General features: G+C 42.7%; 2 protein-coding genes across 2 annotated transcripts; one reads left to right on the top strand and one right to left on the bottom strand.

Moving 5' to 3' along the window:
* Window positions 1-2,397: 2,397 nt before the first annotated feature.
* Window positions 2,398-23,601, top strand: si:dkey-34d22.1 (discoidin, CUB and LCCL domain-containing protein 1). Its single transcript, XM_015948962.3, has 15 exons — window positions 2,398-2,578; window positions 5,950-6,171; window positions 8,594-8,731; window positions 15,341-15,392; window positions 15,488-15,560; window positions 15,649-15,782; window positions 15,869-15,906; window positions 16,208-16,399; window positions 16,557-16,669; window positions 18,097-18,271; window positions 18,355-18,435; window positions 18,528-18,618; window positions 18,863-18,900; window positions 18,976-19,083; window positions 22,431-23,601. The coding sequence occupies exons 1-15, from the start codon at window positions 2,476-2,478 to the stop codon at window positions 22,871-22,873; spliced, it is 2,001 nt and encodes a 666-aa protein (XP_015804448.3). The 5' UTR covers window positions 2,398-2,475; the 3' UTR covers window positions 22,874-23,601.
* Window positions 23,116-26,068, bottom strand: si:ch211-79k12.2 (oocyte zinc finger protein XlCOF22). The gene is made up of 3 exons (XM_015948963.3): window positions 25,867-26,068; window positions 25,494-25,719; window positions 23,116-25,415 (listed from the first exon to the last, which is right to left on the bottom strand). Exons 2-3 carry the CDS (start codon window positions 25,693-25,695, stop codon window positions 23,971-23,973), a joined length of 1,647 nt encoding a protein of 548 aa, XP_015804449.3. The 5' UTR covers window positions 25,696-25,719; window positions 25,867-26,068; the 3' UTR covers window positions 23,116-23,970.
* Between the last annotated feature and the right edge of the window lie 291 nt (window positions 26,069-26,359).

Below are 26,359 nucleotides of genomic sequence, written 5' to 3'. Positions count from 1 at the left end.
AGAGAGGCTGCCGAGCGCGCACAGAGGCTGCCGCGCGCGCACGTTTTCCTCTGCCGTGTGCTCGTTGACAACGCGCGCACGCAGGTTTGTCACTTGTGCACATCCTTGTGCGCTCACAGACACAGTTTGCTCCCTCTCAGTGCACAAATGACCTCTCGTATATTTTCGCTCGCGAGTCCCGTTCACACGCGCGCGAGTCCCGTTCACACGCGCGCTGCCATGTATATTTGCGCTCGCGAGTCCCGTTCACACGCGCGCTGTGGACCCAATGCGCGTGTGAACGGGTTGTGGCACGCTTTAAACGCCATATATTTTTCAACTAGCTTGGTAGATGCGTGCTGTTTCTGAAGATGTTTCATCAGATTAGAATTGCTGGTCTTTGATGTAGATAGAGTTTTCGAACCTCCACAGAGAGTACAGTTCACCACAATATTCTTGTCTTTTACCGACAGAAAGGAAAAATAATGAGCATACTTCCACGAGAGAAATCCTGCTCCCGGACTATCTTCATCTGCCGCCATAGTTCTAGCCTCCGTGCGTTACATCACAGCGTCACCTGCGCTTTTACGTCCACCACGGAAACGTAACCTTTTTTTTTTCTTTTTCGGAAACGTAACTTTGTTTACTGGCATGTCGGTGGTCGGTGTACAATTCTTTTCAATAAAGTTTGTTTAAAAAAAGTCCAACACGGAAACTGCGGTCCGTAGCTTGGCACGTAAGGTACCGAATAACGAGCCTATTTAAATCCCAGCAACGATAAACGTGTTCCTGATTTCGGCAAACTAACTAGTTACCGTGGACGTTACCACAATAATAACGTAGTTACTGTAACGCGTTATTTAATAACGTGTTAGTCCCAACACTGATTATAACTGCCAAAATGTTTACTAAAAAGATTACAAATTTTTAAAGCTTCATTAAGACAAGGAGGCTGAAATATTCTATTCTAAATGGCTAAAATGAAAAAAAGTGCAGTTAAAGAATACAATCACCGGAGGGCAGCAACTCCCGATTTTCCCTTCATTGGCGGTTGTTGGAATTGCCAGGGGAGTGCGCAAAATTCTTTTAAGGAAAAAAAACACATCATTTATAAAAATTTAGATAAAAGTGTTTCTTCCAAGAAAGTATTTTAACTTTATTAATCCAGATCCATCTTCTCCTTCAAATCCCCTTTTTTCCTCAACAACATTAACATTCCCAAAAGGTTTAAAAGAAAGATAAAGATTTTTTTAAAAGCTTCAATAAGATAAGCAGGCTAAAATATCTTCTTCTAAATGGCAAAAATGAACAAAAGTGTAGTTTCAGGATACAACAACTCCCATTTTCCATTTCCTGCTGCTGGAAATCTAGCTCTGTTCTGTTTATTGCCAGCAGAGAGCGCAGATTTCTCATTCTTTCAATGGAACAAGTCAGTGTTTGGACTAAGGAAGTCTTTTATCTTTATTATTATCTTTATTATTCTAGATTTATCTTCTTTTAAATCCTCCTCTTTCTCTTTCATTCCCAAAATGTTTGCCAGATAGATAAAGATTTTTTTAAACTTCATTAAATCCTCATGCTAGAATCGCTTCTGTGTAAAACGACAAATTGATTTGTGAAAACAGTGCTTTCTTTCTTTTCACATGTGTGGGGTTTACACTGTATAAATGTACAAAATGTAGACATTTATCTTCCCTGGCTCTGCAACTCGTTCGGTGCTCAGCACCCCTAAACCCTCCAGGGCCTCAAAGAGGAACTTGGGAACACCTGGAGAGTGAAGGCATAGGTGGTACCCGTGGTCATCGGGGCAGTAACCCTCAAATTAGAGGAGTGGCTAATGCAGTTCCCAGGAAAAACACCAGACATCTCAGTCCAGAAAAGTGCAGTTCTAGGGACAGCTAAGATACTGTGCAGAGCCCACAAGTTCACAGGCCACTGGTAGAGGACCAAAGCTTGGAAAGATGAGACCACCCGCGGAGGGTGAGATGTGAACATTTTCATTTATTTTAAACCAGCCTGAATCACTGGAAGCGAAATACACAAGATAACAGTTTGCTGCACATCTATGTATTGTTGTAACCTAATTTTCACCACTAGATAGACAGATGTCAAGTTTAGCATTTAATCTGAGCACTATGTGTGAGTTTGTTGACGGACCAAAACAAAAATACATTTTACTGTGTTTCCCTTCCTAACTTTGGCTTTTGAAATAATACATCTCTGCTTTTCCGTACATTACTTTGCTAAAAAGCCAGTTGACGAAACAGTCATCAATGTTCCCTTTGCTGGTCTGAGATCGGCTCTTAACTGTGCCTAAACCCACCCCCATCAGCGAATGGAATCCTTGGGATAGTTTGGTTGACAGTTGCCAGCACCAATAGAAAGACGAGTTTAGGCCTCGTGGCCAATAGCAAACACCCAGTACTTTTATTGAAGCCAGAACTCGAAGCCATCGAAGTATGCACCTTAGTAGTTTGGCCCACAGAGCTGGAAATCATGCTCGGAAAATGCAGAAACATTCGGCATGAAGTAAAGAGTTTTATCTCCGGGTTTTGGATAACTGTTAGCGTTTGTTCCGTTGGTATTTACGGCCAAAAAGGTAAAAGAAAGTTGTTTTTCTCTCTTCTGTTACAGACGTGACGTGAGACTGGATTTCAAACATCTTGCTAGCTCAAAGCAGCTAAAAACAGATTAATAGCATCATTAAATATACATATGTAGTGTGTTTGCACACTACATATAACACAACTATAAATGATTAGTTTAAAATATTTTGAAACTTTAGTATATTTTGAAACGGTTAATATTTTAGTCAGCGTCTTAAAAACTTACTCGCTATATTAACATTTTTACATCAAAACTAACATGATAAATTGGTATTAAGCAGCCTTTAGGTTTATGTTGTTACAACGTAATGTTCAACAAAAATTGTGTTGTTTCATAATTCATGTGAATGTTTGCTTATTTCCAGGTTGATTTGCAGCATTTTATATTGTAGGTATAAAGGTAGATGTCATACATACACTTTACTCACTCGTGTCCGTCTGCTGGTATGTTTTCTACAGCTGTATTTTTACAAACTGTGTGGAGTCCGCCATGAATCAGTGACCACACTGACAGAAAAGAAAATAATTACCTTGTTGACTCTTGACTCCTAACAGACAACCATACCACAAATCTTTTTGTTGTTTTTGTCTGTCTGAGACTTTGGTTTCCACACATCTGAAGATGGTTAAGTTTAGGGTTTATTTTAAACTCCTAATCTTTTTTCTCAAACTTTGTAAGTACCCTGTCTTTGGTGAGCGACTGTTTTCTTTAACACAACCTGGTGGGGATGTGAGATTATGTAGTGACAGGTAGCCCAGGTGAGCATCCTGTCTGCTAGTGTGGACCTGCAAAGACCTGCCAGCTAAACCTCAGCAGAAAAACATTCCTGCTGTGCTCCTAAATTACATTCCACTGTGGTGCTGTTGAATTCAGTTTGGTGAGAGCTAGATCCTCCTGAACTTATCAGAACAAGCAGAAATTGAAACTCAAACCAGACCAGACCTTGCTGGTGAAAGAGTTCAGTGAGCAGGAGACAATCACCAGTCACCCAGAACTCTGTGGCCTCTCACCAAAAAGTGACAGACCCATAGCAACTGTACCTTGCTGTGGTATTCCCATAGAATCCTTTAGGGATTAAGGGGGGTCCGAAACATTCAGAGCTTTATGGAATTTGGAGCTGAAGAATTGTCGGGAAGTAGGGACTGCTGTGATGCAGGATGTGTGACAAAGGGAGAGCGGAGGGTTATCTGGAGGTTTCCACCTCAACACAAACAACACTGGAGTCTTATATGGAAGACATGGATGAGGGGTAATGCTTAGACTTGGACTGACCCTTGTGTCTTTCTCAACTTTTGACCATTCTTGGATGTGTGGTCTCCTGAGATTTTTGGGGAAGTGCAGATAAGCTCACGGCGCAAACCACTTCTGGAATTGACTCATTTATTTTCCGTGACAAACATGTTTATTAGACTTTCTAAATATTTGAGTTTTCTGCTCCGGTTAAAAGTGTTATAAACCAGTGTTTAAATCACAGCACTCATGAGTCACAGGATGTAGTGAATCAACAATTCAGATAGTTTTTTTTTCCAATAAAACACCCTTCCTGCGTCTTATCCAGTATACATCGCATGATTTGTATAAAATCATAAGAGATAACGTTTCAGGATATTCTAAAGACTTTACCCAGCAGCAGTTGTTGTCATCACTGAGTTATGATTATAAACGTGCCCGGGTCTGCAGGACATATTCAGATGAGACTTGTTATACCTTTTGCCCTTAAACAATGCCTTCACAAAGCTTTTAATATGTAATAAATGTAAAAGTTAAAACTGTGATGACTAAACCGTCTGCAGTGAAGAGCTCCTCACAGCTGTTTTAAGAAATAAGGAATGCAAGTTTCACCCTATCTACATTCACATAAAAAATACACCTGTGCAGCACACCGTGCAGCTAAAAATACAGAAAGTAACAGGGGCGTGTATTGGCAAGAATGTGGGCGATATTTATACATATCACAATATGGGGGGGGGGGATGATTTATCATGATGCAATAATCCAGATGGTATTTTCAATTTTTAAGACTGATTAATTGGACAATTCAAGCCAGGAGCTTCCCAAACACAGCCAGTGTTATTTCAAGATCTTGTTCCGATAGAATAGAGGCGGTAAAAACTGCTGCCACCTAGCAGTTGGAATTTGAATTACACCACACAAAAATACAAGAAATATTTGCATGTGAATTCCCAATGAAAATCAATACACTGTTTTTAGATGTCGGTTCAGTGTCATAATTATGTAACACCTGGCCTGGCTCATCTGTGAATATTCTAGCTTTTTCAAGTTTATTTAATCCAATCCATCCATTATCGTCTGCTTATCCAGGGTCAGGTTGTGTAGGTAGGGTGGCAGCCTAATCAGTGAGGCCCAGACTTCCCTCACCCCAGCCACATGGGCCAGCTCCTAGGGGGAATCCCAAGGTGTTCCCTGGTCAGATGAGAAACATAGTCCCTCCGGCATGTCCTGGGTCTTCCTTTAGGTCTTCTCTCGGTTGGACGTGCCCAGAAAACCTCACCAGGGAGGCGTCCTGGAGGCATCCTAACCAAAAGTGTCCTTCTCTCAATCCAATCCAATTTTATTTGTAGAGCACATTTAAAACAGCATGACAGCTGACTAAAGTTCTGAATAGGGCCCGACCAATATGCTTTTTTTGGGACCGATACAGATATAAAACTTTTAACAAAGGCCGATAGCCGATATAATGGCCGATAAATCTCCCTCACAAAAATAAGAAAAGAAATAAAAATAAAAATTTTCTTAAGCTGTTACAGTTTTCTCATTTAGTATTCAAGTCTTATTTTTTTCCTTCCACTGAATTTTCTACTCCTTTTGTACCCTAAGAAACTATGGCATTTTTTTGTTGTCCAAGGAGTGGAGCCACACAACATGAGTTCATAAAGCTGTGCCATCTGCTGGATAGGTAGCGCAATATCGGCCGTCTTTTTGACCGTTAGCCGATAGTGTTGATGGCCCCAATATCGGTCGGCTGATATATCGGTCGGGCCCTAGTTTTGAACAAATAAAACAGCATGACTAAAAACATCAAAGATTAATTAAAACGCAGTAGCACCAGGTACCTACAAACAAAAACACCAAATACCTTAAAACATGAGACATGATACAAATAAAAGGTTAATATCCAGAAATGTGAAAACTAGAGGACAACTGTAAAATAACAGAGACATACCCACATCTACAGCATTACCTGCCAAAAGCCATTCTGAAGAAGTGGGATTTTAAACCAGATTTAAAACATGCAAGTGCGTTAATTAAAATTTAACCTGATGTGTACTAAATATTTATGTTTTTGTACTAGCCTTTTGGTTTTTCTGACATCGTTTTTGTATTTTACATGTATGTCATTAGGCAACAGCTGTGGGCACACAGTACTGGGAGCAGAATCTGGCACGTTGGCCTCTCAAAACTACCCAGGTACCTACCCCAGTAACTCCAGGTGTGAATGGAGGCTTCGTGTGCCAGAGGGGCGGACGCTGCGGCTGCTGTTTGGTGACTTTGACATCGAGAGCAGTCCGGGCTGTGGAAATGGTTCTGTTACGATCACAGACAGGGCTGGCAACGTCGTTATGGGTAAGCTCATGAGTGGGTTTTCTGTACAGGACGCCTGAAACTGCTGCCAGTATACTTTTATTATACCCCATGCCACTATTAAAATGTAAAGTGTATTGGAATGTTTACTATGTGAAGTGCCTTGAGACGACTCTTGTCGTGATTTGGCGCTATATAAAAATAAATAAATAAAAATAAAAATGATCTCAGCCAAGGTTGCACACAAAGGAGATGCCATTCAGCTGACACACTGGCTGAAGAGACGAAACCTATGAGGCAACAGTCTCATTTTCCTGTCAAGCTGCATCAGGTCATGTCTTGAGGCCATAGATATTTGACTGCACATCAAAATGAATATTTGGAAATATTAAGGAGACAGATATGTTCTGCTGAGCTGCTGTTGGATCCATGAAAGGTGATTGTTTTTATTGTTTCTTCAGGTCTTTATTCTTTCAAGTCAAATTTACAAGTTAGCCCTTCTGTCACCATTTGTACTGATGTGTATGTGTAGTCAGTTAATCTGTTATATCTGAGGAATAGTCGTTATTCAACATTTATCTGTAATCAAAAACAAGTGATGCAGTCAAAGTCATTCTTACAAATATTATAAATACACAAATAAATTAGAATAATATCTCAAAACATCTCTACAATTTTGCTCATGGTTCTTTCTGAAGAGATCCTTCCAGCTGCCATTACGCCATGTAGTGGGCAAATTCAGTGTGTGATTAGAGTTTTGTGTGTTTATGATAATCAGTGTCTCATAGAGCCCTTTTCAAGAATATTTAGAAGGTGTAGCATCTATAAAGGAATATTTATATTTTACCTCCTGCGTAAAAGTCATACATCATTTATTATCTTACTTTTGAAGATAGGGATGCAACTTTCCTAACCGATATGATACCGATGCTTGGATCAGAGTACTCGCTGATAACCATTACTGATACCGATACTTCTACCACACAAATGCTATGAATTGGAATACAGGTTTTCTCTTTTTCTCTGCTTTCAACAGGAAAAGACTGTGAGGTAGATAAAAACAAAAATATATTAATAGAAATGATCACAAAACTAAAATATTAGGTGAACAGAAATGACAAGTTACAGTGAAGACACTTTCAGGCAATTGCATTGGTATTGGTTAACTTTTACATCTAGTTTAAGATGTTCTCTAAACAGCCTTCCTTCAGAGAAATGGAGCTGAAGTCCTACAAAGCTAATGAGCTAATGGCTAGTCAGATTACAGTTGAGACTTTTGACCTTAACACATCAGAGTTGCTGAAAGATCTCTTTAGGAATACCAAACTGTCAAATTGGGACGATGGTGGCAGAGGTGTTAAGTGCCCATCTCATAGCTAGAGGGTTGTGGGATTGAGCCTCACTCAGTCTGTTGCAGGCATTGTGCCCTGGGGCAAGACACTTAACCCACCTTAAGCCTGATTCATGCTTCTGCATCTGCGGCAGTGCGGAGACACGCAACGCCATTATCCGTCCTTGCGGGCCTGCTGGAAAGCTCCGCAAGTACGTACGGAGTCGAGCGCTCTTTTCTAAACATCTGTCTGTCGAGACGGAAAACGCAAGCTTGTGATTGGTCAGAACACTGCTGTCTTCTACACCGCCGCCATTGCTCCCTCAAAAACATAAAGAAAGCCGAGAATAACTAGCGGCAGACACGGGGAAGCTTGAAGAATACCTCGTGAAAAAACTCTAAAAATATGAACGTTTAATTCCCCGTGACTGGAGGAGTGAAAAGATGCGCAGCAGACATTTTATTTGTGGACGGAAATGACAGGAAACGTGGGTTTAGAGGTGGCGAGCGCATGAAGAGGTGGAGGATGAGAGACATATTTGTCCGTGTTAAAAAGTCTCTTTTATACAAAAAACACAATATAAACACACTATCTTGGACCGATACATGACAGGATACCACAGAACAGCGCTACGCCCTCTGCTGTCCTGGTGGGGAATTGCTTTGCAACACTCTCCAGGAGACGGAGAAGTATGAGGGCAAAATGTCTCCATCCGTGTGTGCGTGTCTCTCCCTGTTGGAGCTGACGGAGAAGCATGAATCAGGCTTTACCTGTTGGTGGTGGTCGGAGGGACCAGAGGCAACGCTGCTCGGCAGCCTCACTGCCGTCAGTGCGCCCCGGGGCAGCTGTCGCTACAGTGTAGCTCATCATCACCAGTGTGTGAATGGGTGAATGACTGCATTTGTTGTGAAGCGCCTTGGGGGGTTGTAGATCCCTAGAAGGTGCTATATAAATACAGGCCATTTACCATTAAAACATTTTGAGTGGTTTGTTCAAACAACTCAGATGCGTTTAAACTGGTTTTATACCAGTAGAAAAAGTGTGGAATTGGTACAGAATTGCACATCAGATTCCTAAGAGCCAGATATCTCCATGTTGGTGATGAATGTGTAAACTGAGTGTGTTGTTTGCAGGTCCTGTGTGTGGGAAGCTGAACACAGCACAGAAGAATTTGACTATTGAAAGTAATGAAGTGACGGTGAGGTTTTCCTCCGGCCCACATCACTCTGGGCGGGGCTTTCTACTCTCATACGCTACAGACAAGCACCCAGGTATGTTTAATCCTCTCCTGGTTCAGTCACACTGCTCAATCTTTTGTAATTCTTCTGAATGCAGAGTGTTTTAATAAAACTTAGAGGTCTCCCATGTAGCAGACCTGGGTTCAAAATAGGGCTGCAGCTATCGAATATTTTTGTAATCGAGTACTCTATCGAATCTTTTATTGATTACTCGAGTACTTTAATAAATGACCCTTTTGTGTTTGTAAACCATTATATCAAATAGCATGTTATAAAATATGAAAGACCTCTTAAAACGAGCATGCAATTGCCAGTTATTCTTCAAGTTTTATTCAAAATTAGTTTTCAAAACTTCAGCACTTCAACTTTACTTCACAGTAAATAAACGCCTGTGCAAAAAATAAATACACAACCTGAGCCGATTTTCCCCTCGCGCAGGAATCTACTAGCCTGGCAAGCCAGACAAAAACTAGGAGGATAACTGTTGAAGTAGCGCTGCGAGCAGCTGCGGCCCAAACAGAACCAGAACCGCTCACGGCGCATGTGCAAACATGGCTCGCCAGCTGTTTCCCTATTAACACACGTCCGTTTTAATTTCTACACTTTTTTTTCTCACACTGACAAGGATTGTCGAGAAAGCATGTTTGCTGTGGTTATGTCAAATTATACTGATCACAAAACATTTATTTACTTTCTTTCGTTTTCCTCCTCAACTCATAAATACCTGTGTCCTCCTGCAGCAATCCCGAGGGACAACAGACATCAATAACAACACAGTAAAATGTCCGACGTGTTGTAAAAACTTCTATTTTTAGCACATTTTAGGTCCGACGTGTTGCTAGCAGACCCACCGTGTGAGCTGAAACTGAGTGCTACAAATGAAAAAGTCACACAGTGTCTGCAGAATATATAGAAATACAGGCTAAAATGCATTATCTTGTAGAGGCTCCGAGTCCGCTTGCAGAAGTGACATTTACATGTGGATGTTTCCTGGTCAGGTGCTGCAGCATGGAGGATGTGGTGTTGTGGTAGGCTAAATCCATTTTACAGTATTTACACTGGACTACGTTTTCCGCCTTGGTCCCACACCTTTGGCATTTTCTGTCTTTTTCGCACTCCACCGGGGTCCACGTTGTCCGCTGTGGCTTAAGAGAAAGTTACGTTACATTCGCTACTCACGTGTGCATTCAGTGCAGTGTGTATGTGCGTCACTTATTTCGGTCCGGGTGAAACATGACCCGGGGCGATTGCAAAGCCATGAATTAATTAAACATGAATTAAACAAAGCCTCGAGGCAGAGACTTTGACTCGAGGCTTTTTGTACTGTGGTCACCAACCTGGGGGTGAAGTTGGATGTAGAGCTCACACTGGACACCCAGGTCAATGGAACAGTCAGATCCTGCTACTTCCATCTCAGGAGAATAGCTAGGATTAAGCCGTTTCTTTCACGCAAACATCTGGAAACTGTCATCCACTCCTTCATTTCCACCAGTCTGGACTACTGTAACTCATTTTATGGCGGCATCAAGCAGGCCTCCATAGCGAAACTGCAGAAGGTCCAAAATGCGGCAGCCAGGTTACTGACTGGTACCAGGAGATCTGAACACATCACGCCCGTCTTGGCATCCCTACACTGGCTTCCAGTCTCTTTTAGAATTTTGTTTAAAGTTCTGGTGTTTGTTTTTAAATGTTTACATGAGTTGGCTCCACGTTATCTGGCGGATCTGATCCATCCTTATGTGCCCGCAAGGAACCTTCGGTCAGCTCAACAAGGACTGTTAGTCGTTCCGAAACACAGACTACAATCCCGAGGGGGTCGTGCTTTCTCGGTGCTGGGGCCGAGGCTCTGGAATGAGCTACCTGCATGGGTTAAACAGGCCAGGACGCTCGGCAAGTTTAAGAGCCAGCTGAAAACACACTTTTATTCTTTAGCTTTTATTCAGGAAGAGTCCCGTTAACTGTTGGCTTGGCACTTTTTGCTGCCCCACCTAGATTTTATCTGCATGTTTTTGCTGGTTTTAAATGGTTTTAAATGTTTTTATTTTTTATTTTATTTATTTATTTTCTTAATGCTTATTTCTGCTGTGCAGCGCTTTGTTTGGTCCTTGGGCCATGTGAAGGCGCTATATAAATAAAGTTTTAGTTAGTTAGAGTTATTCAAGGTACTCGAGGAATAGTTTCAGCCCTACTTCAAAACCCATCTGGGCTATAATATATGCTAAGTTCAAGCATTCATATTAGATCAGACTTTGCAAGATAAACCACATCTAACTATTCTCATTACCACCTTCTCAGTGGCCTCGTGCAGGGGTTCCCACATTTCTTTCCAAGAAAAGCCAGGACCCCCGTCCCCAACTCTTACATGCATACACACATTAAATGTGATCATTTACAAAATTTATACAGACATACAGAGTTATAAGTTCTATGTAGAGTTCGGGTTATACTGTAGGGTGTGTTATTGGGATTTTATAAATGTAGTCTTTACAAATAAAATATTGCTGACATACTGTTGGGTATTTTTATAATTGTACCTTTTTGAGGCCTAAAAGATGCCCATTTTGTGTTATTAACACATCATGAATCTCTGTGTTTGCCAACTACTGTGGCTGTTCATGAAAGGTTGAGCAAGGATGTTGATTGTAAGAAACCTCTGTACCTCTGTAACCTGAGAAGGCCCGCCTTCTCCTCCATCCATTGTGAATAAAGCCCCTGACGAACTGGGAACACACGGGAGTGATGTGGGGAAGCCTCAGAGGAGGTTTCTCTGCGTTAACTCTCCATATTTTGGGGACTCAGGGTAAAATGTCTTCCTTATTGTCATGTGTGTTTATTTCAGGTTCCAGGGTTATGGAGATTAAATATTACCTAACATTCTGGTCTCCTGATGGAGATGATGCGGGTATGCAGAGCTGGTGAGGTGAAGGCTTTGAGGCTGGAGCAGAATGGGGGCTGGTTGGTTGAGTCCAGCTTCTCGCATGTTGATTCGCGCACATGGACATTATAAATAATCAAGATTTACTCTCTCTCTCCGGGTGTGTCGTCCTTTAAGGTAATATGGGATAATCTAAAATTACCTATCACATACAACCTCAGCAAGACAAAACTGTGGTGACCACCCTTTACTTTGTGGTGGCCCCAACCCTCAATTTGGGAGCCACTGGCCTAGTGGTCGAGTGTCCGCCCTGGGACTGGGAGATTGGGGTTCAAATCCCAGTCGGGTCATACCAAAGACCTTAAAAATGGGACCCAATGCCTCTCCGCTTGACACTCAGCTTTAAAAAGGGGTTGGATTTGGGGGTTAAACCATCACATAGTTCCTGAGTGCAGCCACAGCTGCAGCTCACTATTCCCCTCAGGGATGGGTCAAATGCGGAGATGAAGTTCACCAGTGTGATGGTGACTAATGGGATTTTAAATTTAACATTAGTTACATCCCAATATTTTTATATTACCACTTGTTGTTCCTGTAGAATCCAACATACCTCAGCTTCACTCGTGCATGAGTAATCGCTACATGTGTGCTAATTTACAAGTTTACTCTGGTGTTATGATAATACGGGCGTCTCTGTTAATTATTATCCTGCTGTATGTCTGACTCACTGCTTGCTGGCCTCCGTCCTCTGTCGCTGTCTCGGCTCCGGCATGTTTGCTCAGAAACTCTTTCTCACAGGCTGAATGGAGTCTGTCACTTAGGGGGAGCTGATGTGCTCCAGACTGTTAACTGCTCACACGCCCGCCTCCAGCTTCACTGTAATGCTTCTCAACACAAAACAAAGCACATCTTCATTTCTTTACATTTTACTTTCAGTGGTTTTCTTTGAAATTTTTTTAGAACATTTCTTAAAGTTTTGTGAAGGTTTATAATGAGTTATTTTACTTTGGCTGCTTCTTCACTCGTTTTCAGTCTAAGCTCTGGTCATTTTAGATGTTTTCTTTGGTTTCTTTACTTTTTTTTATCCATGATTTATTCGGGTATGAAATGCTGCTAAAGTCAGGCACAAACAACCTACAAATAACCTATTTAAACTTCATCTTTAGGCTCTTGTAGTTGTCAGCAGCTTGTTTGTTCCTATTTTAGTTGATTCTGAAAGATAAAAAAATAAAAGCATGAAATAGGATTTTAGCTCTAACAAGGTGATTCCCAAAGAGATGTTAGCTGAAAATGTAATGAAAAACTCTCAGGTCCTATTGATTCTCATACCAGTTTGTTGTTGATAAGGTTTTACTTTTACATCTGAATATTCTTTGTGTTTCTTTCTGCTCACTTTAGTGTGCACAAATATGACTTCTGAGCAGAAAATACATGAGAAAACTTTACATTTGTTTGAGAAAGGCTGAAGATTCTAATCTTTTTAAATGAATATGAGAATGTTTGGCTCTTTAGAAGGAGAATGTAAAGAAATAATATGTGATTTAGGACTTTTCCACAGGACACGATAGGGCTGAATTGTTTTAGGAAAAGATTGAACTGTTATTTGGGATTTCAGTACATTCTTCACCATGTACAGTAACGTTTACAAACATGACAGGAAATGACACACCATTAAAACTTATTACTCTTAATACTGCAAGGAGGAAAACTAAAGGTAAGAATTCCTTTTAAATGTACCGTAAATCCTCTAATATTAGCCTGTATTTAATTAACTGCCGGGTATCATATTTTGGCCGGTGTCGGAGTCGGCGGAGGTGAATAATGGCCGGTTTTTTATTGTGGCCGGGTGGAATGTGGTAACAAGCAAGTACGGGGGGCGGTTGTGTCATCCGTCTCACTTTTGATTTGCCAGTGATAGACCACGAGGGTAACTTTAACCGTGCAGAGATGAAGAGGAGGTGAAAATTTGATATCAAGTTCAAAGAGAACGTGCTGATTATGCTGCAGAACACTCTGGGGAGCAGTAGCAGGGGTTGTATGAACTAGTCACTAGTCGACTTCACCGCTCTATAGTGACTTTTTATGCCTGTCATCGACTAGTCGCTGTCACGTGATAATGACCGGCAAGATGCAGTCCTCGGAAAAGACAGCAGGTGATGATCTCGTGTGCGTCGGGAGGCAACGCGCTGTGCCAGAGCGTCGGTACTGACACCCGCCGTAAAACGGACATTTAACCAAATTGTGACCAATTTAACCTTCCCCTCACCCCATCCTAACCTTAACCAGCTTGCGCATGCAAAGCTCTGATTGTTGACACGCTCCAGAAATCTGCATCCTGAGCACGGCCACAGTAACATTATCAAATCAGGTGTCGCCACCTCAAAAACAAAGCTAACACGCAATCGTTCATGTCGGCTCATTTCCTTTTATGTTTTCTGTCTTTTATTCTTTTATTTGTGCCTGATGCATTTCGCTGCTGTGGATCGGGGCGCATCACCTGTTTTGTCCTCGGTGACGCACCTAACTGATGTGGCCGGCGAGCACTCCGCTGTTTTTGCGGTCGGTAGATCTTTTAGAACTGCAGTTCAAAGGTAACTCATAAGGTGAATACATATGAACCCAGGTAGCAGTTTCTCTTTAGGATTGAGAGGAGAAGCAGGACGATAATAAACAGGCAGGACAGAAAAATAGTCAAATAAAAACAAGTTAGTTTTTGTACCTGGTGGTTGCAACAGACACCATTGAAGGCAATCAGAAGTGAGGAACAGAAAATGAAATAATTATTTTAATGTTTAGAGCAGCAGGAACTCCGAGAGGCTGCAGGCGCATCAGTGAGTTTGCGGCCGCTGCGCAGGGGGAGGGGGGAGATGGCTGAAGCAGGAACTACCGTTGTTAAAAGAAATGTGTTTAACTTTGAAAACGTGGGCGCAATATTAATTGTCAAAAACTCCAGCGAACCATTAGTTCATTTTGCTCAAATAGAAATAGAGGCCTGCCTCAAATACTGGTCCTCCTTCCAATAAAGGCCTGGAGCTTGATGAGCTTGAGTCAAATACAGGCCCGGGCCTGTATTAGAGGATTTACGGTATTTATTAGGGGAAAAAAACTTACATGCAGAGTCTTCCCTGCATTTTTTTACTGAGGTGGCTGTCTGGTCGTTGTTCAGGGTGACCTGAATGTTTTTCTCACAAAAACACGTCTCTGACACCAAACACAGGCGGTAGATGGTTCAACCTTAGTCTTACATTTAGAAAATCCCTAAACGATGTGTTTTCTGAGTAGCTCTAAACTCTAGTTCAGAAAGACAAATGAGCTCATCCTTCTCTTTCTCTCTCTCTCTCTGTGTGTGTGTGTGTGTGTGTGTGTGTGTGTGTGTGTGTGTGTGTGTGTGTGTGTGTGTGTGTGTGTGTGCGTGTGCGTGTGCGTGTGCGTGTGTGCGTGCGTGTGCGTGCATGTGCGCGTGTGTGTGCGTATGTGTGTCACAGTTTCCTGTTTTTCTGCATCGTTTTTTTATAAAATCCAGCGGTGTCTGGAGCTAAGGCCTTGCACTGACACAAACCATCGTCTGTTTACTGTGATCACTTCTGTTGTGCTGGTCAGACTTGTGAACTATGACTAAGGGACAGCAACAAAGAGTTCAGTCATCTTAACAGAGATGGCTGCCCATCTCCTAAGATAGCAGCGTTGGAACATACCAGGGTGTGTGTGTGTGTGCTGCATTTTGTAAGCCTCAGACTATTAATTGAAGCTTCTTTTTGTGTTTTCAGATTTCATCACATGTTTACAAAGAGGCTCTCATTTTAGCTTGCAGCATTTGAGGCAAGTAGCTAATGTGTGAATCTAAAACCAATTTAATTGAAGGCTGTGTGTGTTTTTCATGTTTTATTTATTTATTTGTTTGTTTTTGCTGCTAGTGTGTACTGCCCGGCTGGATGCAAGAATGTCACAGGAGACGTTTGGGGGAACTCTGAACAAGGTTACAGAGATGTGAGAACAGCGTTCCTAATCCTTTCCTTTGTGTTCTTTTTTCACTTTGGTTGAATAAATGTTTGCTGACATCTTCTCTCTGCTACAGACTTCAGTCTTGTGCAAGTCTGCTGTTCACGCTGGAGCCACGTCCGATACCTCGGGAGGTCGGGTCACCGTGGATCGAGGGAGGAGTCTGACTCTCTACGAATCGGCCTTTTCCAATGGAATCCTGTCAAAAATGTTGGTTTTCTGTGTGTTGAGACGAGAGGTCGGATCAAGGTTTAGAACAATGCCTCTTTGACCTTGCATTGCTTCTCCGTTGACAGGGGATCGCTATCTGAGAAGAAGCTGCTGTTCAGCCAAGGTACGAGCCAGCAGCGACATTCAGAACCACTCGCTGCAAAATTCTCCTACAGGAAATGGCACTCTTGCACGTTCTAGCTGCTTCGCCTTGAGCAGCACGTTATTTACATTCCCGCAGTTTGTTTCTCACGATAGGCAGCAGTGTTTTTATGATTAAGAAATGAGGGGGGTTGTGACGCCATATGCACCCCCAACATGTCATCCTCTTTATTAATGTAACTCAGGGGGTGACTTGTGTTTATAAAACACACAAACACAATGAGCTGCCTTCATCTGGTGACCCCCCCTCTGTCCCTGAACAGAGTGTAACAACATCCTGCGTGTCTCTGGTCTCAATGCCTCATCTTACTGGGATAAAACCAGTCAAGAGCACCCAATGTCCTCGTCCTCCAGAAGCGTGGAGTCCAGCCACGGCTTCCTACTCTGGACCGCAGACACTAATGACCCGAACCCTTGGGTGGAGCTGGAACTAGCAGAAAGGAGCATGATCACAGGTAAGGAATATTAGAAGTACTTTATTGCAGAGAATTGGCTGGTTTTTGTTAGTTTTTTTTTTAATTTTTTGTTTTATTTAATTTTAAATGGTGTAAAAATGCATTTTTTAATGACGATCCAAGAAAAACATAAAAGATTTGAACTTTTTCCCCTCAGGGTTAATAACAATGGGCTCCATTGAGAACTACATAGAATCCTGCAGTCTGTATTTCAGCAAGGACGGGAAAACCTGGAAGCTGTACAGAGATCCTCAGAGCAAAGAGAAGAAGGTTGGTGTTATCCTAAATTTGTTTCAGACACAAAATGTTTCAGTTAAAGGTGCAGTAGATGCTTTTCAGCAACATTTTTTGCCACATTGCTTGAAATTCTCTTCACTTACTGATTAAATGTTGTGTCTGAAATTTATGATTTTAATCACTTCTGAACATATAATCCTGTAAAAACTTCGTCCAATCGCCGTGACCGTCCTGTTAATGACTGGACCCTAATCTGTCCACCAAATGGCGCCTCAGATCATCAGATCACCCTACAAAACACACGTTCTCAGCTCTGAGCAGCTGAACAGGAAGTGAAGCCTAGTATCGTTGTGTTTACAAATCTCACTTAAGGAGTTGTTGTACGTGTTCTGTTCAGAATCTGGTTCTGTTCTTGGTGGGAAACGTTTAGGTGACAGACCTTCTGTCTGCAAAGGCAGAGCTGTCTGTCAGTTTGTTGCCTTGGCAACACACGTGTGTGTGTGTGTGTGTGTGTGTGTGTGTGTGTGTGTGTGTGTGTGTGTGTGTGTGTGTGTGTGTGTGTGTGTGTGTGTGTGTGTGTGTGTCATACCAGCTGCCTCTCTTGGGTGTTTAAAGTTAAAGTTCCATTAGTTATCACACACTCGTGAGATTCATCTCCACATCCCACAGGGATGGGTTGAGCTGCAGCTGTGGCCACACTCGGGAACTTCTGGTGGTTTAACCCCCCAATCCAATTCCTTAATGCTGAATGTCAAGCACGGGGGCAATACCAAGTCTTTGGTATGACCAAACCGGGATTTGATCGCTGATATCCCAGTCCCAGGGCACTCTATCACTAGGCCACTGAGAAGGTTACACTGCATAAGTGGAGTGTAATTTACTCCATAAAGACAGGGACTTCCACACGAATGTCCTAATACCGTAAATGCATCAGATTTTAGCTATCAGCTGATTTCCTTCTGGTCAGGTAGCAACAGTTTTTACAACAAAACACCTAAAAAGCAAGCTGTTGCTAAATCAAAGGGCTGCTGCAGGATTACAGTGTTGTCCTTCAGCTTTACAGTCTCTGTGCAACGTGTGTGCAGGAAGGTTCCTACTGCTTTTCTGCCAAGCTTAACTTAACAGTGTTGAGGTTCGTAAAATGTGAAGTTTTGGAGATGAGCGCTGTTTTTAAAACGCAGTAATCGAATGTGGTCTTGTGTGCATTTAGATGAGCTGTGAGTGCTTCAGTTCTGTAAGATGAGGCCATTCAGGAAGCTGTCAGTGATGGATTAGAAACAGAAACAGGCATCAAAAGGGCTAAAAGATGCTTTTAATCTCACTGGATGTTATTTCCGAATGAACAACTAGATTATTTTCGGAAGGCTGACCCTGTAGCAGATGAGGACAAACAGGTGCTGCTGAGTAGAAGTACCTTTTACGTCTTTATGAATCTTTATTATGATCTTTATTGCTTGTAGGTATTTCAGGCAAACGCAGATGGGCACCTCAGGGTGCTCAACAGCTTGTTTCCTGTTGCGATTGCTCGTTTTGTTCGGCTTCAGCCACTGAGCTGGCATGGGAGAGCTGCGACCCGGGTCCGGGTTCTGGGCTGTCCTGCTTCCAAGGCCACACCAAGATCGCGGACGTTTGGAGGTGAGCATTTACTTTTTATTTCGAGGAAACATCACCTGTGTGCATCATCAGGTTAGAGGTAAGCCTTTTCTGTCCATGTTTAGCCGAGTCGTCGTCCTTCAACATCAGCTTGGACACTCAGACTCCCTCCCCCACAGAAGACTCCCTGTTGGTGAAAACACAAAGTACGTGCTCATTTCATTACCATAACAAACATGTGTGTGTTTGATCAGATAAAACAATAACGTACTCCTTCTACACACCTCCCCTTGTGCAGGCACCAGTCAGCCAGTGATGGTGGCCGTGGGGGTGGTGCTGGGACTAGTGATGTGTGGGAGTTTACTGGCTGTGGTCTGGTGGAAACGAAGGTACGGCTGTCATCAGAGAGTCTCTCTTCCACAGACTTCTAACATGAGGCTGGGACCTTTATTTTTTAAGATCATTTAACAGAGTTAAAAACCCACCCTGTGAACAGATATGTACCATCACCTCCCACGTCTGAAAACACAACTTTAAACATGGGGCCGGGTTTACAGCAGAAAGAACCGGATTAACCTGAGCAGATAAAAATGGTTTTGTTTGTAAATGAATGTTGTTTCTTCTGTTATGCAGGAAAAAAGTCTCACATATGAAGAAATCTTTACCCACAGGCAAGCAAAGCGCCTCAATGTTTGGTTTCTTTTTAAATGTTACCACAAAAATATTGACTGGGTTTGTTTTTATAGGCTGTCAGAATTTTAAAGCTAAAGGTCTCTCCTGTCCACAACCGGAGCTGATCTGCTACCCTCTGCAGAGGAACGTCCACGATGCTCTACCCGCACCCCCCCTCAACGGTGAGGATCCACCAGTTTCAGTTTGTTGTCTCCCCGTCTCCTCTGGTCCGTTTCTGAGTCCAGTGGTCCATCTGAGCACACATACACACATTCTCTGTATAAACATGCCTTTCTCAAGTCCACTGAGTCTTTCTGAAAGAGGCCCTTTAATTGGAGCTCGATTGATTTAGCTGATTGGGGTCTTGTTGAATATCACACCGTGACATTTGAACATTTTAGAGTATTAGTGTAATGTTTCCTGTTTGTAGTGCCTCCTGTTAAGTGCCCATTTCTTTCAATATTTCAGCTTTATAATAAATATTTGGATACACATTTCGTTATGTTCCAGTCATTAGTATTTATAGTATTGTAAAGAAAGAAAACTGTCATTTAAATAGCACCGCAAGATAAAAAATCATGAGGTGCTTCACAAGAACAAAAAAAAATTTAGGTATAAAAAAAATTTCTAAAATTTCTTTTTTAATGTTTAAAATGAGGAAAAAATATAAATTGTGATTTTAAAAAAACGTAAGGAAAGTGACAGAGAAATTATTAGGAAAGAGGGAAATCAGTGGATCAAAGAAAGTAAAATGTCTTCCTCATGAAATAAAACAAGTTGCCGACGTTGCCAGAATTCACACTGCTGGATTTATAACATTGTATAATAAAAAAGCGTTTCACTTTACATCGGAGCCGATATAGATAAAAAAAATGCTGGATCCCTATTAGTTGTCATTGCTAGCGGGGTCACCAGGTTCAGGTGATTGCCCCGGACCATCAGCACCGGTTCCCTTCAGGGTTGCGTTCTCTCCCCTCTGCTCTTCTCCCTGTACACCAACAGCTACACTTCCAACCATGAGTCTGTGAAGCTTTTCAAGACTGCAGACTACACCACCATCATTTGGCTCAACTTGGACGGGAATGAGTCTGCCTACAGAATGAAGGTCGAACGGCTGGTGTCCTGGTGCAGCCACAACAACCTGGTGCTAAACTCCCAGAAGACAGTGGAGGTTTCTGTGGACTTGAGGAAGCACACAGCCCCACTCCCATCACGATGGTGGACTCATGTTACTTCCTGGGCACCACTATCACCCAAGACCTCAAGTGGGAACCCACCGTCACCTCCGTCATAAAAAAAAAGCCCAGCAGAGGATGTACATCCTGAGGCGGCTGAAGAAATTCAACCTGCCAGCACAGTCGATGAGGCAGTTCTACATCACAGTAATAGAGTCCATCCTTACCTCTTCAATCACCATGTGGTATACTGGAGTTACTACCAGGGACAAGTAGAAGCTGCATCTTGTACGCTCAGCTGAGAAGGTCATTGGCTGCAAACTCCCCTCCAAACAGGACCTGTACATCTCCAGAACATTGAGGTGTGCAGGTCAGATAACAACTCACTAGTGTCACCCTGGACAGTCTTTTTGACTCGCTCCCATCAGGCAGGAGGCTCAGATCCATTTATTCCCCTCTGCTGTTGGACTCATGCATGACAATCCTAGGGCTGCCCACTCCAGTTGCTTGGTTTCAGTCACATGACCCTGTGTTGTGTTTGTACTTTAACTGATTCCTGCTCTGATCAGTACCTACACTGTCTTGTATATAGTTGCCATTTCTCTAATTATATTATTATTTTATCATGATTATATTCTTACTTCCTATATTTACTGTAAGGAAAATGAGAGGTTCTTACATTTTATTTTATAAGCTATAAGGCGTGGGATTCCATAGGAAATATGAAATCCGCCTTACGGATCGAGGGTTATTTAAACCAGAAGATGGGATCTTTTTATTGCAGAGATTATGTAACCGTTATGTATTCACTCAGAGACAACAGAATAGGGTTAGTTTCAGAAACGCATGAGACACCATCAAGTCGGGTCTACCTGCCTTGTGGAAGTCCTTGGTAGATCAGGAATGCCGAGGCCCAGCGGACCCTCTCTGGAAACCGAGCTGGTAGAAGAAGCTGCGGTTCCGACCAGACCCGTCTCGAGTTACCTCCGGCACACGACACTTTTATTGGCGTCTGTTCAGACCCAGCCTGGGTCGGTGGAGCTTTTATTCTGAAAGGAGCTGTTGTTGCCGCTGGTTGTTATAGCGACTGGATTTTTCAGCTAGTCGTGGTTCTTTCTGTTGAAGAGTTAAAGGTCGGATTGGCCACTCCGACGCTTGCTCTGGAACGCTTTCGAACTGCGTTAGAGCTGACGTGGCGTAGTTTTATACCTCGGATGTTATGGTTTATTGTCGAATGAAAATTACCAAACACTGTCAGAAGCACGCCTCCGTCAGATCTGTAAGATTCTGATTGGATCAGTGAAAGGAATGTGTCGTGTCCTTTTAACACGACGTGAAATGAGTCCTGTTGGAATCCTTAAAGTCACAGTACTTATTATTTCTGTAGGATCATAATAAAGTAATTAATATTTTGATTTCACAGGTCGGTCACATCTTATTGACTAACACTTTGATGGATTAGCTTTATTAAAATAGAGTTCTTTGATTAATTAAAAGAAAAGAGTTCGTTCTTCTGTCTTCATTGCTGGAACGTAAACAGTTTAGAAGCGAATGCATGACCTTGAGGCTGTTTCATGCACTCTGGCACTGTGTCAAAAGGGAACAGTTGTTAAAGGATAGAACTGGCTCCTTCATCACGTTACATTACTTATCTCTATTTTTATCATTCTTTTTGCACCAAGTACCACAGCAATTTCCTATGGTTGTGATTTCTCAAACATGGCAATAAAACCCTTCTGATTCTGTCCGTTGTATCAGGAGAGGTGGTTCTGAGGGGTGTAGATGGCTGATGTTTGTGGATGGACAAATGTTTTTCCAGAAATTTGAGATTTCAACAAAAAAAAAAAAAGACCAGAAAATCTACTGATATGCACTGCACCATAGGTGGGGAAAAAATCACGGTATGCTGAGTGGTCAAAATTAGAAGTGGCTATACTGCGTACCAGCCCACTTAAAGCACTGGTTGGATCATTTCCCCATTTGTGACATCACAATCGGGGACTTTTTGAAATTGCTTGATTTAAGCACATCATTTCTAAACCCAAACACTGACAGAAAACATGTTTGTAGTGTTTGTATAGGCAGTAGAGACTCACGTGTCAGCATAAAAAAGCAAAAGGTGAGTTTTGCATAATGTCCCCTTTAACTCCAGTTCTTCATTTGATCCTGCCTTCATCTAGAGAAGTCTTCAGTTATTTGTTTAGTTTGATTAAATCAGAGGGTTATGTAAAGGTTTGTCTGTAAGCTACTTAAGTACTTATGTCACCCACTATAGTATTCAGTATCGTTAAAATATCGTGGAATTTAAACAGTTTAACCATCAACTTTGTGGTGTTGCTTTTTTCTCTCTCCAGACTACGCCGCTCCTGTTCTTACAGCTGGTGGAAAAAAGGTGGGATCAACATTTAGACCTTCCTCGGATGAGGGCTACACGACCCCCTTTACTACCATCCACTACGACACACCTGGCAGCCTTCCAGAGTATGCAGAGCCTCTTCCACCTGAGCCGGAGTACGCCACGCCATTCAGTGAGCTGCCCGCTGAGCCCAAACCACCGACATTAACAGGAATCATTCACAGCGATGCACTCAGACCTCATGTTCCTGCAGCCTCCACCATTTCCATGACTACACCCAGCCAGAGTCCGTATGACTGCCCGTCCCACAGGGTGCTGTTCAATGGCTACTGCACTCCTGCTCTGCACTGCAGTGGCCCCCAGTTAGTCACAGAGGTCTATGCAGAACCCAAACCAAGTGACTCTTTACTACAGAAGCACACATACGAGGAGCCGTTGTGAGCCCAAGAACTTAAGATGTGGAATCAGCAGCACCCACTGAGCCTAAATAAGTGAGGGCCAGAGTGATCCCACATACCTGTGACCTCCCCAGAGCTTCTTTGGACCCATCATCTGTGGATTTTACTCAAAACGCAGAAGTCCTAAGAGCTATATGGACCTAAGCATTTCCTTCCAGGAGGTAGATTCTGGATGCTCGTGTAAAACACAGGCCTGATTGTGTTTGAGTCTTTTTACTGATAAAACATTAAAAACACAAGTTGCACTTTCTGAAAACACGAACAGAAACGTTAAAACATTCATGCAAAACTGTGGATTGAATGTTACTTGTCACAAAACTGTAAAGTATTCACATCATTAGTTTTAACACAGCTTAAAAATGTTTGTGTTTATGATTATACTTACAGATAACTACTAGGTGGAGCCTGTGAGCTTCAGGAGTCTAACAATTACTGTAATGATCCTCGTGGACGTCCTGTAACTTTATTAATTCAGTTTAAAACTCCTTGAAATTTATTTAGACAGAGTAATGGTGTTATAAGGTTAGACAGAATTCCTCAGAGAAATCAAATCTTCATAAACTTTAAGTGATGGAAATCACATGCTTGCTAGGATTATACAAAACTTCACAAAAACATTTAAGGTTTGGTTAAATTAACTTTAAATGATGGTCCATGCTTAAAACTTTATTCTTTTAGGTGTAAATGTTGAATAAACTTGAATCTTAGGCATTTGCTCCGACTGATTATTCTTTGTAAAAAAAAAAAAAAAAACCACATAATTTATAATAAAATGTTTGTTTGAAGGTTTTTAGATGCTTCATTGACATAATGAGCTGAAATAAATAAATACCCAATGTAAGGTTCCAGGAAAACATTTCAAGTGCTGGAATCAGGTTTCAGCAAAGGCATGTGAAGTCTGTAAAAGAGTTTTTGTGAAATTATGGTTGTCCTCATTTCTATGAGTAAACATTAAATACAGAAATGGCATTAGATTTGGAACCAGTGTCAAACCAGAATCAATTTCTGTCACTCAAATTGATGTTAGTGGAAATACGTGAATATTTCTCCTGTGGTTTTGCAACATAAAACATTTTCCTCTCATTGGTTTTGATTGGGAACCTCCTCTTGCCTCCCCTCATGTGAGTAGTGTACCAGGGTCTGGTGGCTGTTCCTGGACGGTGCGTCTTTAAAACGCAGTCCGCAGTCCTCACAGGTGTACAGAAGTTCCTCTCTGTGGCTCTCGGCTCCTACCTGTGATGTGCTCCTATTTTCAACGAGCCGAGAGGAGCCTTGATCAGCAAGTACAAGATCAGAAGACCTGAGAGAACTTGGAGCTTCGCGCGAGTCACTTTCCAAGCTGTTAAGCATATTGATCCCCACACTGGGCCGAGACAAACGTCTCGGACGACCAGGAGAGCAGCTCTCAGCTCTTCCCTCCCCATCATGTTCGAGAGTCAAACCGTGGACGGTACGATAATGGAAACGAATGCCGGAGCGGTTGGAGAAGCCCTTCTCACAGAGGCTGCAGGTGAAGGGCCTCTCTCCGGTGTGGATGCGGGTGTGAATCTTTAGAGCACCAGATTGTGTGAAACACTTCCCACACTGGTCACAGCTGTAGGGTTTCTCTCCTGTGTGGATCCTCTGGTGAGCACGGACCCCTGCCAAGTGGGGAAACCCCCTGCCACAGAATCCGCACGAATATGGCCTTTCGCCTGTGTGAATCCTCCTGTGAATCTTCAGCGCTCCTGACTGGCTGAAACATTTCCCACAGTCCGTGCAGGAATAGGGCCGGGCACCAGTGTGCACATTGAGGTGTATACGGAGGTTGCTGTGTGAGTTGAAGGACCTGCCGCACTCTGTGCAGAGAAAGCCAGGCGATTTGTGGGCATGCTCAGAGCGCTGGTGCAGCAGCAGCTGTGACGGTCTGGAGAACGAGGCTGTGCAGTGCATGCATGGATGCAACGACGACAGGTTCCTGCTCCTCTCCTCTCGATGCTGCGGTTGTCTGTGCTGGTGCTGGCATACCTGAGGACACACAGGGATGGAGCACTGGCATGACAAGCAGGGTATTGGTGCAGGCAGCTGTGCCGAGTGGGCAATCTGAGGACAGGGAACGCACGAAGTTAAGGGGCAGTGGTGGTGATGGAAATGATGATGGGTGTGAGAAAAAGGCGAGTCTGTGACTTGTTGGTTGAGGAGCTGGGTGCAAGTCTGAAAGCTTCTGTGGCAGCACAAGCAGGGAAACACGGACGGATGAGACAAAGAGCCAGAGGATGCCCTTAAAGAAGGATTGTCGGAGTTCTGGTTCTGAGTACGCCTGTCGGGATCCTCTATTTGAGGCCGACTTGACTCCTGCTCGGATGTGCTGCTGCAGCTGGTGGTATCTGGGGCAGACACGCTGTGCCTCAGATCCTCGGGCTGGCATGAAGCTTTTAAGTACTGTGATGTCGACAAAAACTGTCGAGCCCTCAAAGTTTCAAAGGCCGGAGTGTGGCTTGAGAACGGACCGCCGGAACAGGTGCAGGCGTGACGCACATCTAAACCTGCAACACAAACAGAGAATTCAGGCACTGACTGTTCAGAAACAGTAAAGTTAGCTGAAGCGTCTCCCGATCCTCCACCTTCTCTGTCCTCTCTCCTCTGGGATGTCCCAGGCTGGACAGGTCTGTTTTCGTGTCTCTTGTCCTGGACGGATCCAAGTGTTTGGAGAGGTTGGAGTGAGGGCGATTTGAGCCCCAAACCAGGAGCCACTCCCCACGGTGAGTTCGGCTGGTTCTTGGAGAGATTTCCAGATGTGAGGAGCTCACCGATGAACTGATGCATCTCCACTCAGGAGCCCTGGACATGCTAAGAGGAGTACAGACAGAATAAAACATCAAATCATAAGGAAATGACTGAGTTGAGCTGAAACCAGCACATCTTAACAAAAATGGCCGAAAACCAGGGGGTTTTATCATGTTTGAAACGAGAGAAACATGGCCGTCGCCTACTCACCTTAATGTCGCTGTTTTTGCCTTTGTCCATAAATTCTAACAAGAGCTGGAGCGGGTCACTTCTCCGGTTCACAGCTTTAAGTTGCACCCTTTCAATTCTCAACAATAAAGTCAACTAAATAAAGAAATAAATAAGCGCACGAGCTTGTCATGATTAAATCACGACTGACCCTTTAAAAACATCCGGCCACGTGATATTGTACTTCTGGGGGGTTAAGGTCACGTGACAAAATCTGCACAAAAGCTCCATTTGTTATAATAAAGAATATCAAAAATTAAAAATGTTTTACTCAGAATACGTAATGTATTAAAAACTGAAAGGCAAAAAATGCGTTTTGTAGTTTTTGTTTTAATTGTTCAAGAAAAAAATAAAAGAAAATAATTCTGAATAAGAAATTACCTAAATTTATCTAATTGAAAAATACATTTGGTTCCTCAAAGAGCTGAATCTGACACGAAGACTTGTCAGGTTTTGATGCAGACATAAAGTTTAT

This window comes from Nothobranchius furzeri, chromosome 5 (genome assembly GCF_043380555.1).
Source record: "Nothobranchius furzeri strain GRZ-AD chromosome 5, NfurGRZ-RIMD1, whole genome shotgun sequence".
Lineage (NCBI taxonomy): Eukaryota > Metazoa > Chordata > Actinopteri > Cyprinodontiformes > Nothobranchiidae > Nothobranchius > Nothobranchius furzeri.
The sequence above is the reverse complement of the archived record's forward strand: the minus strand, read 5'-3'. Positions and strand labels throughout refer to the sequence as shown.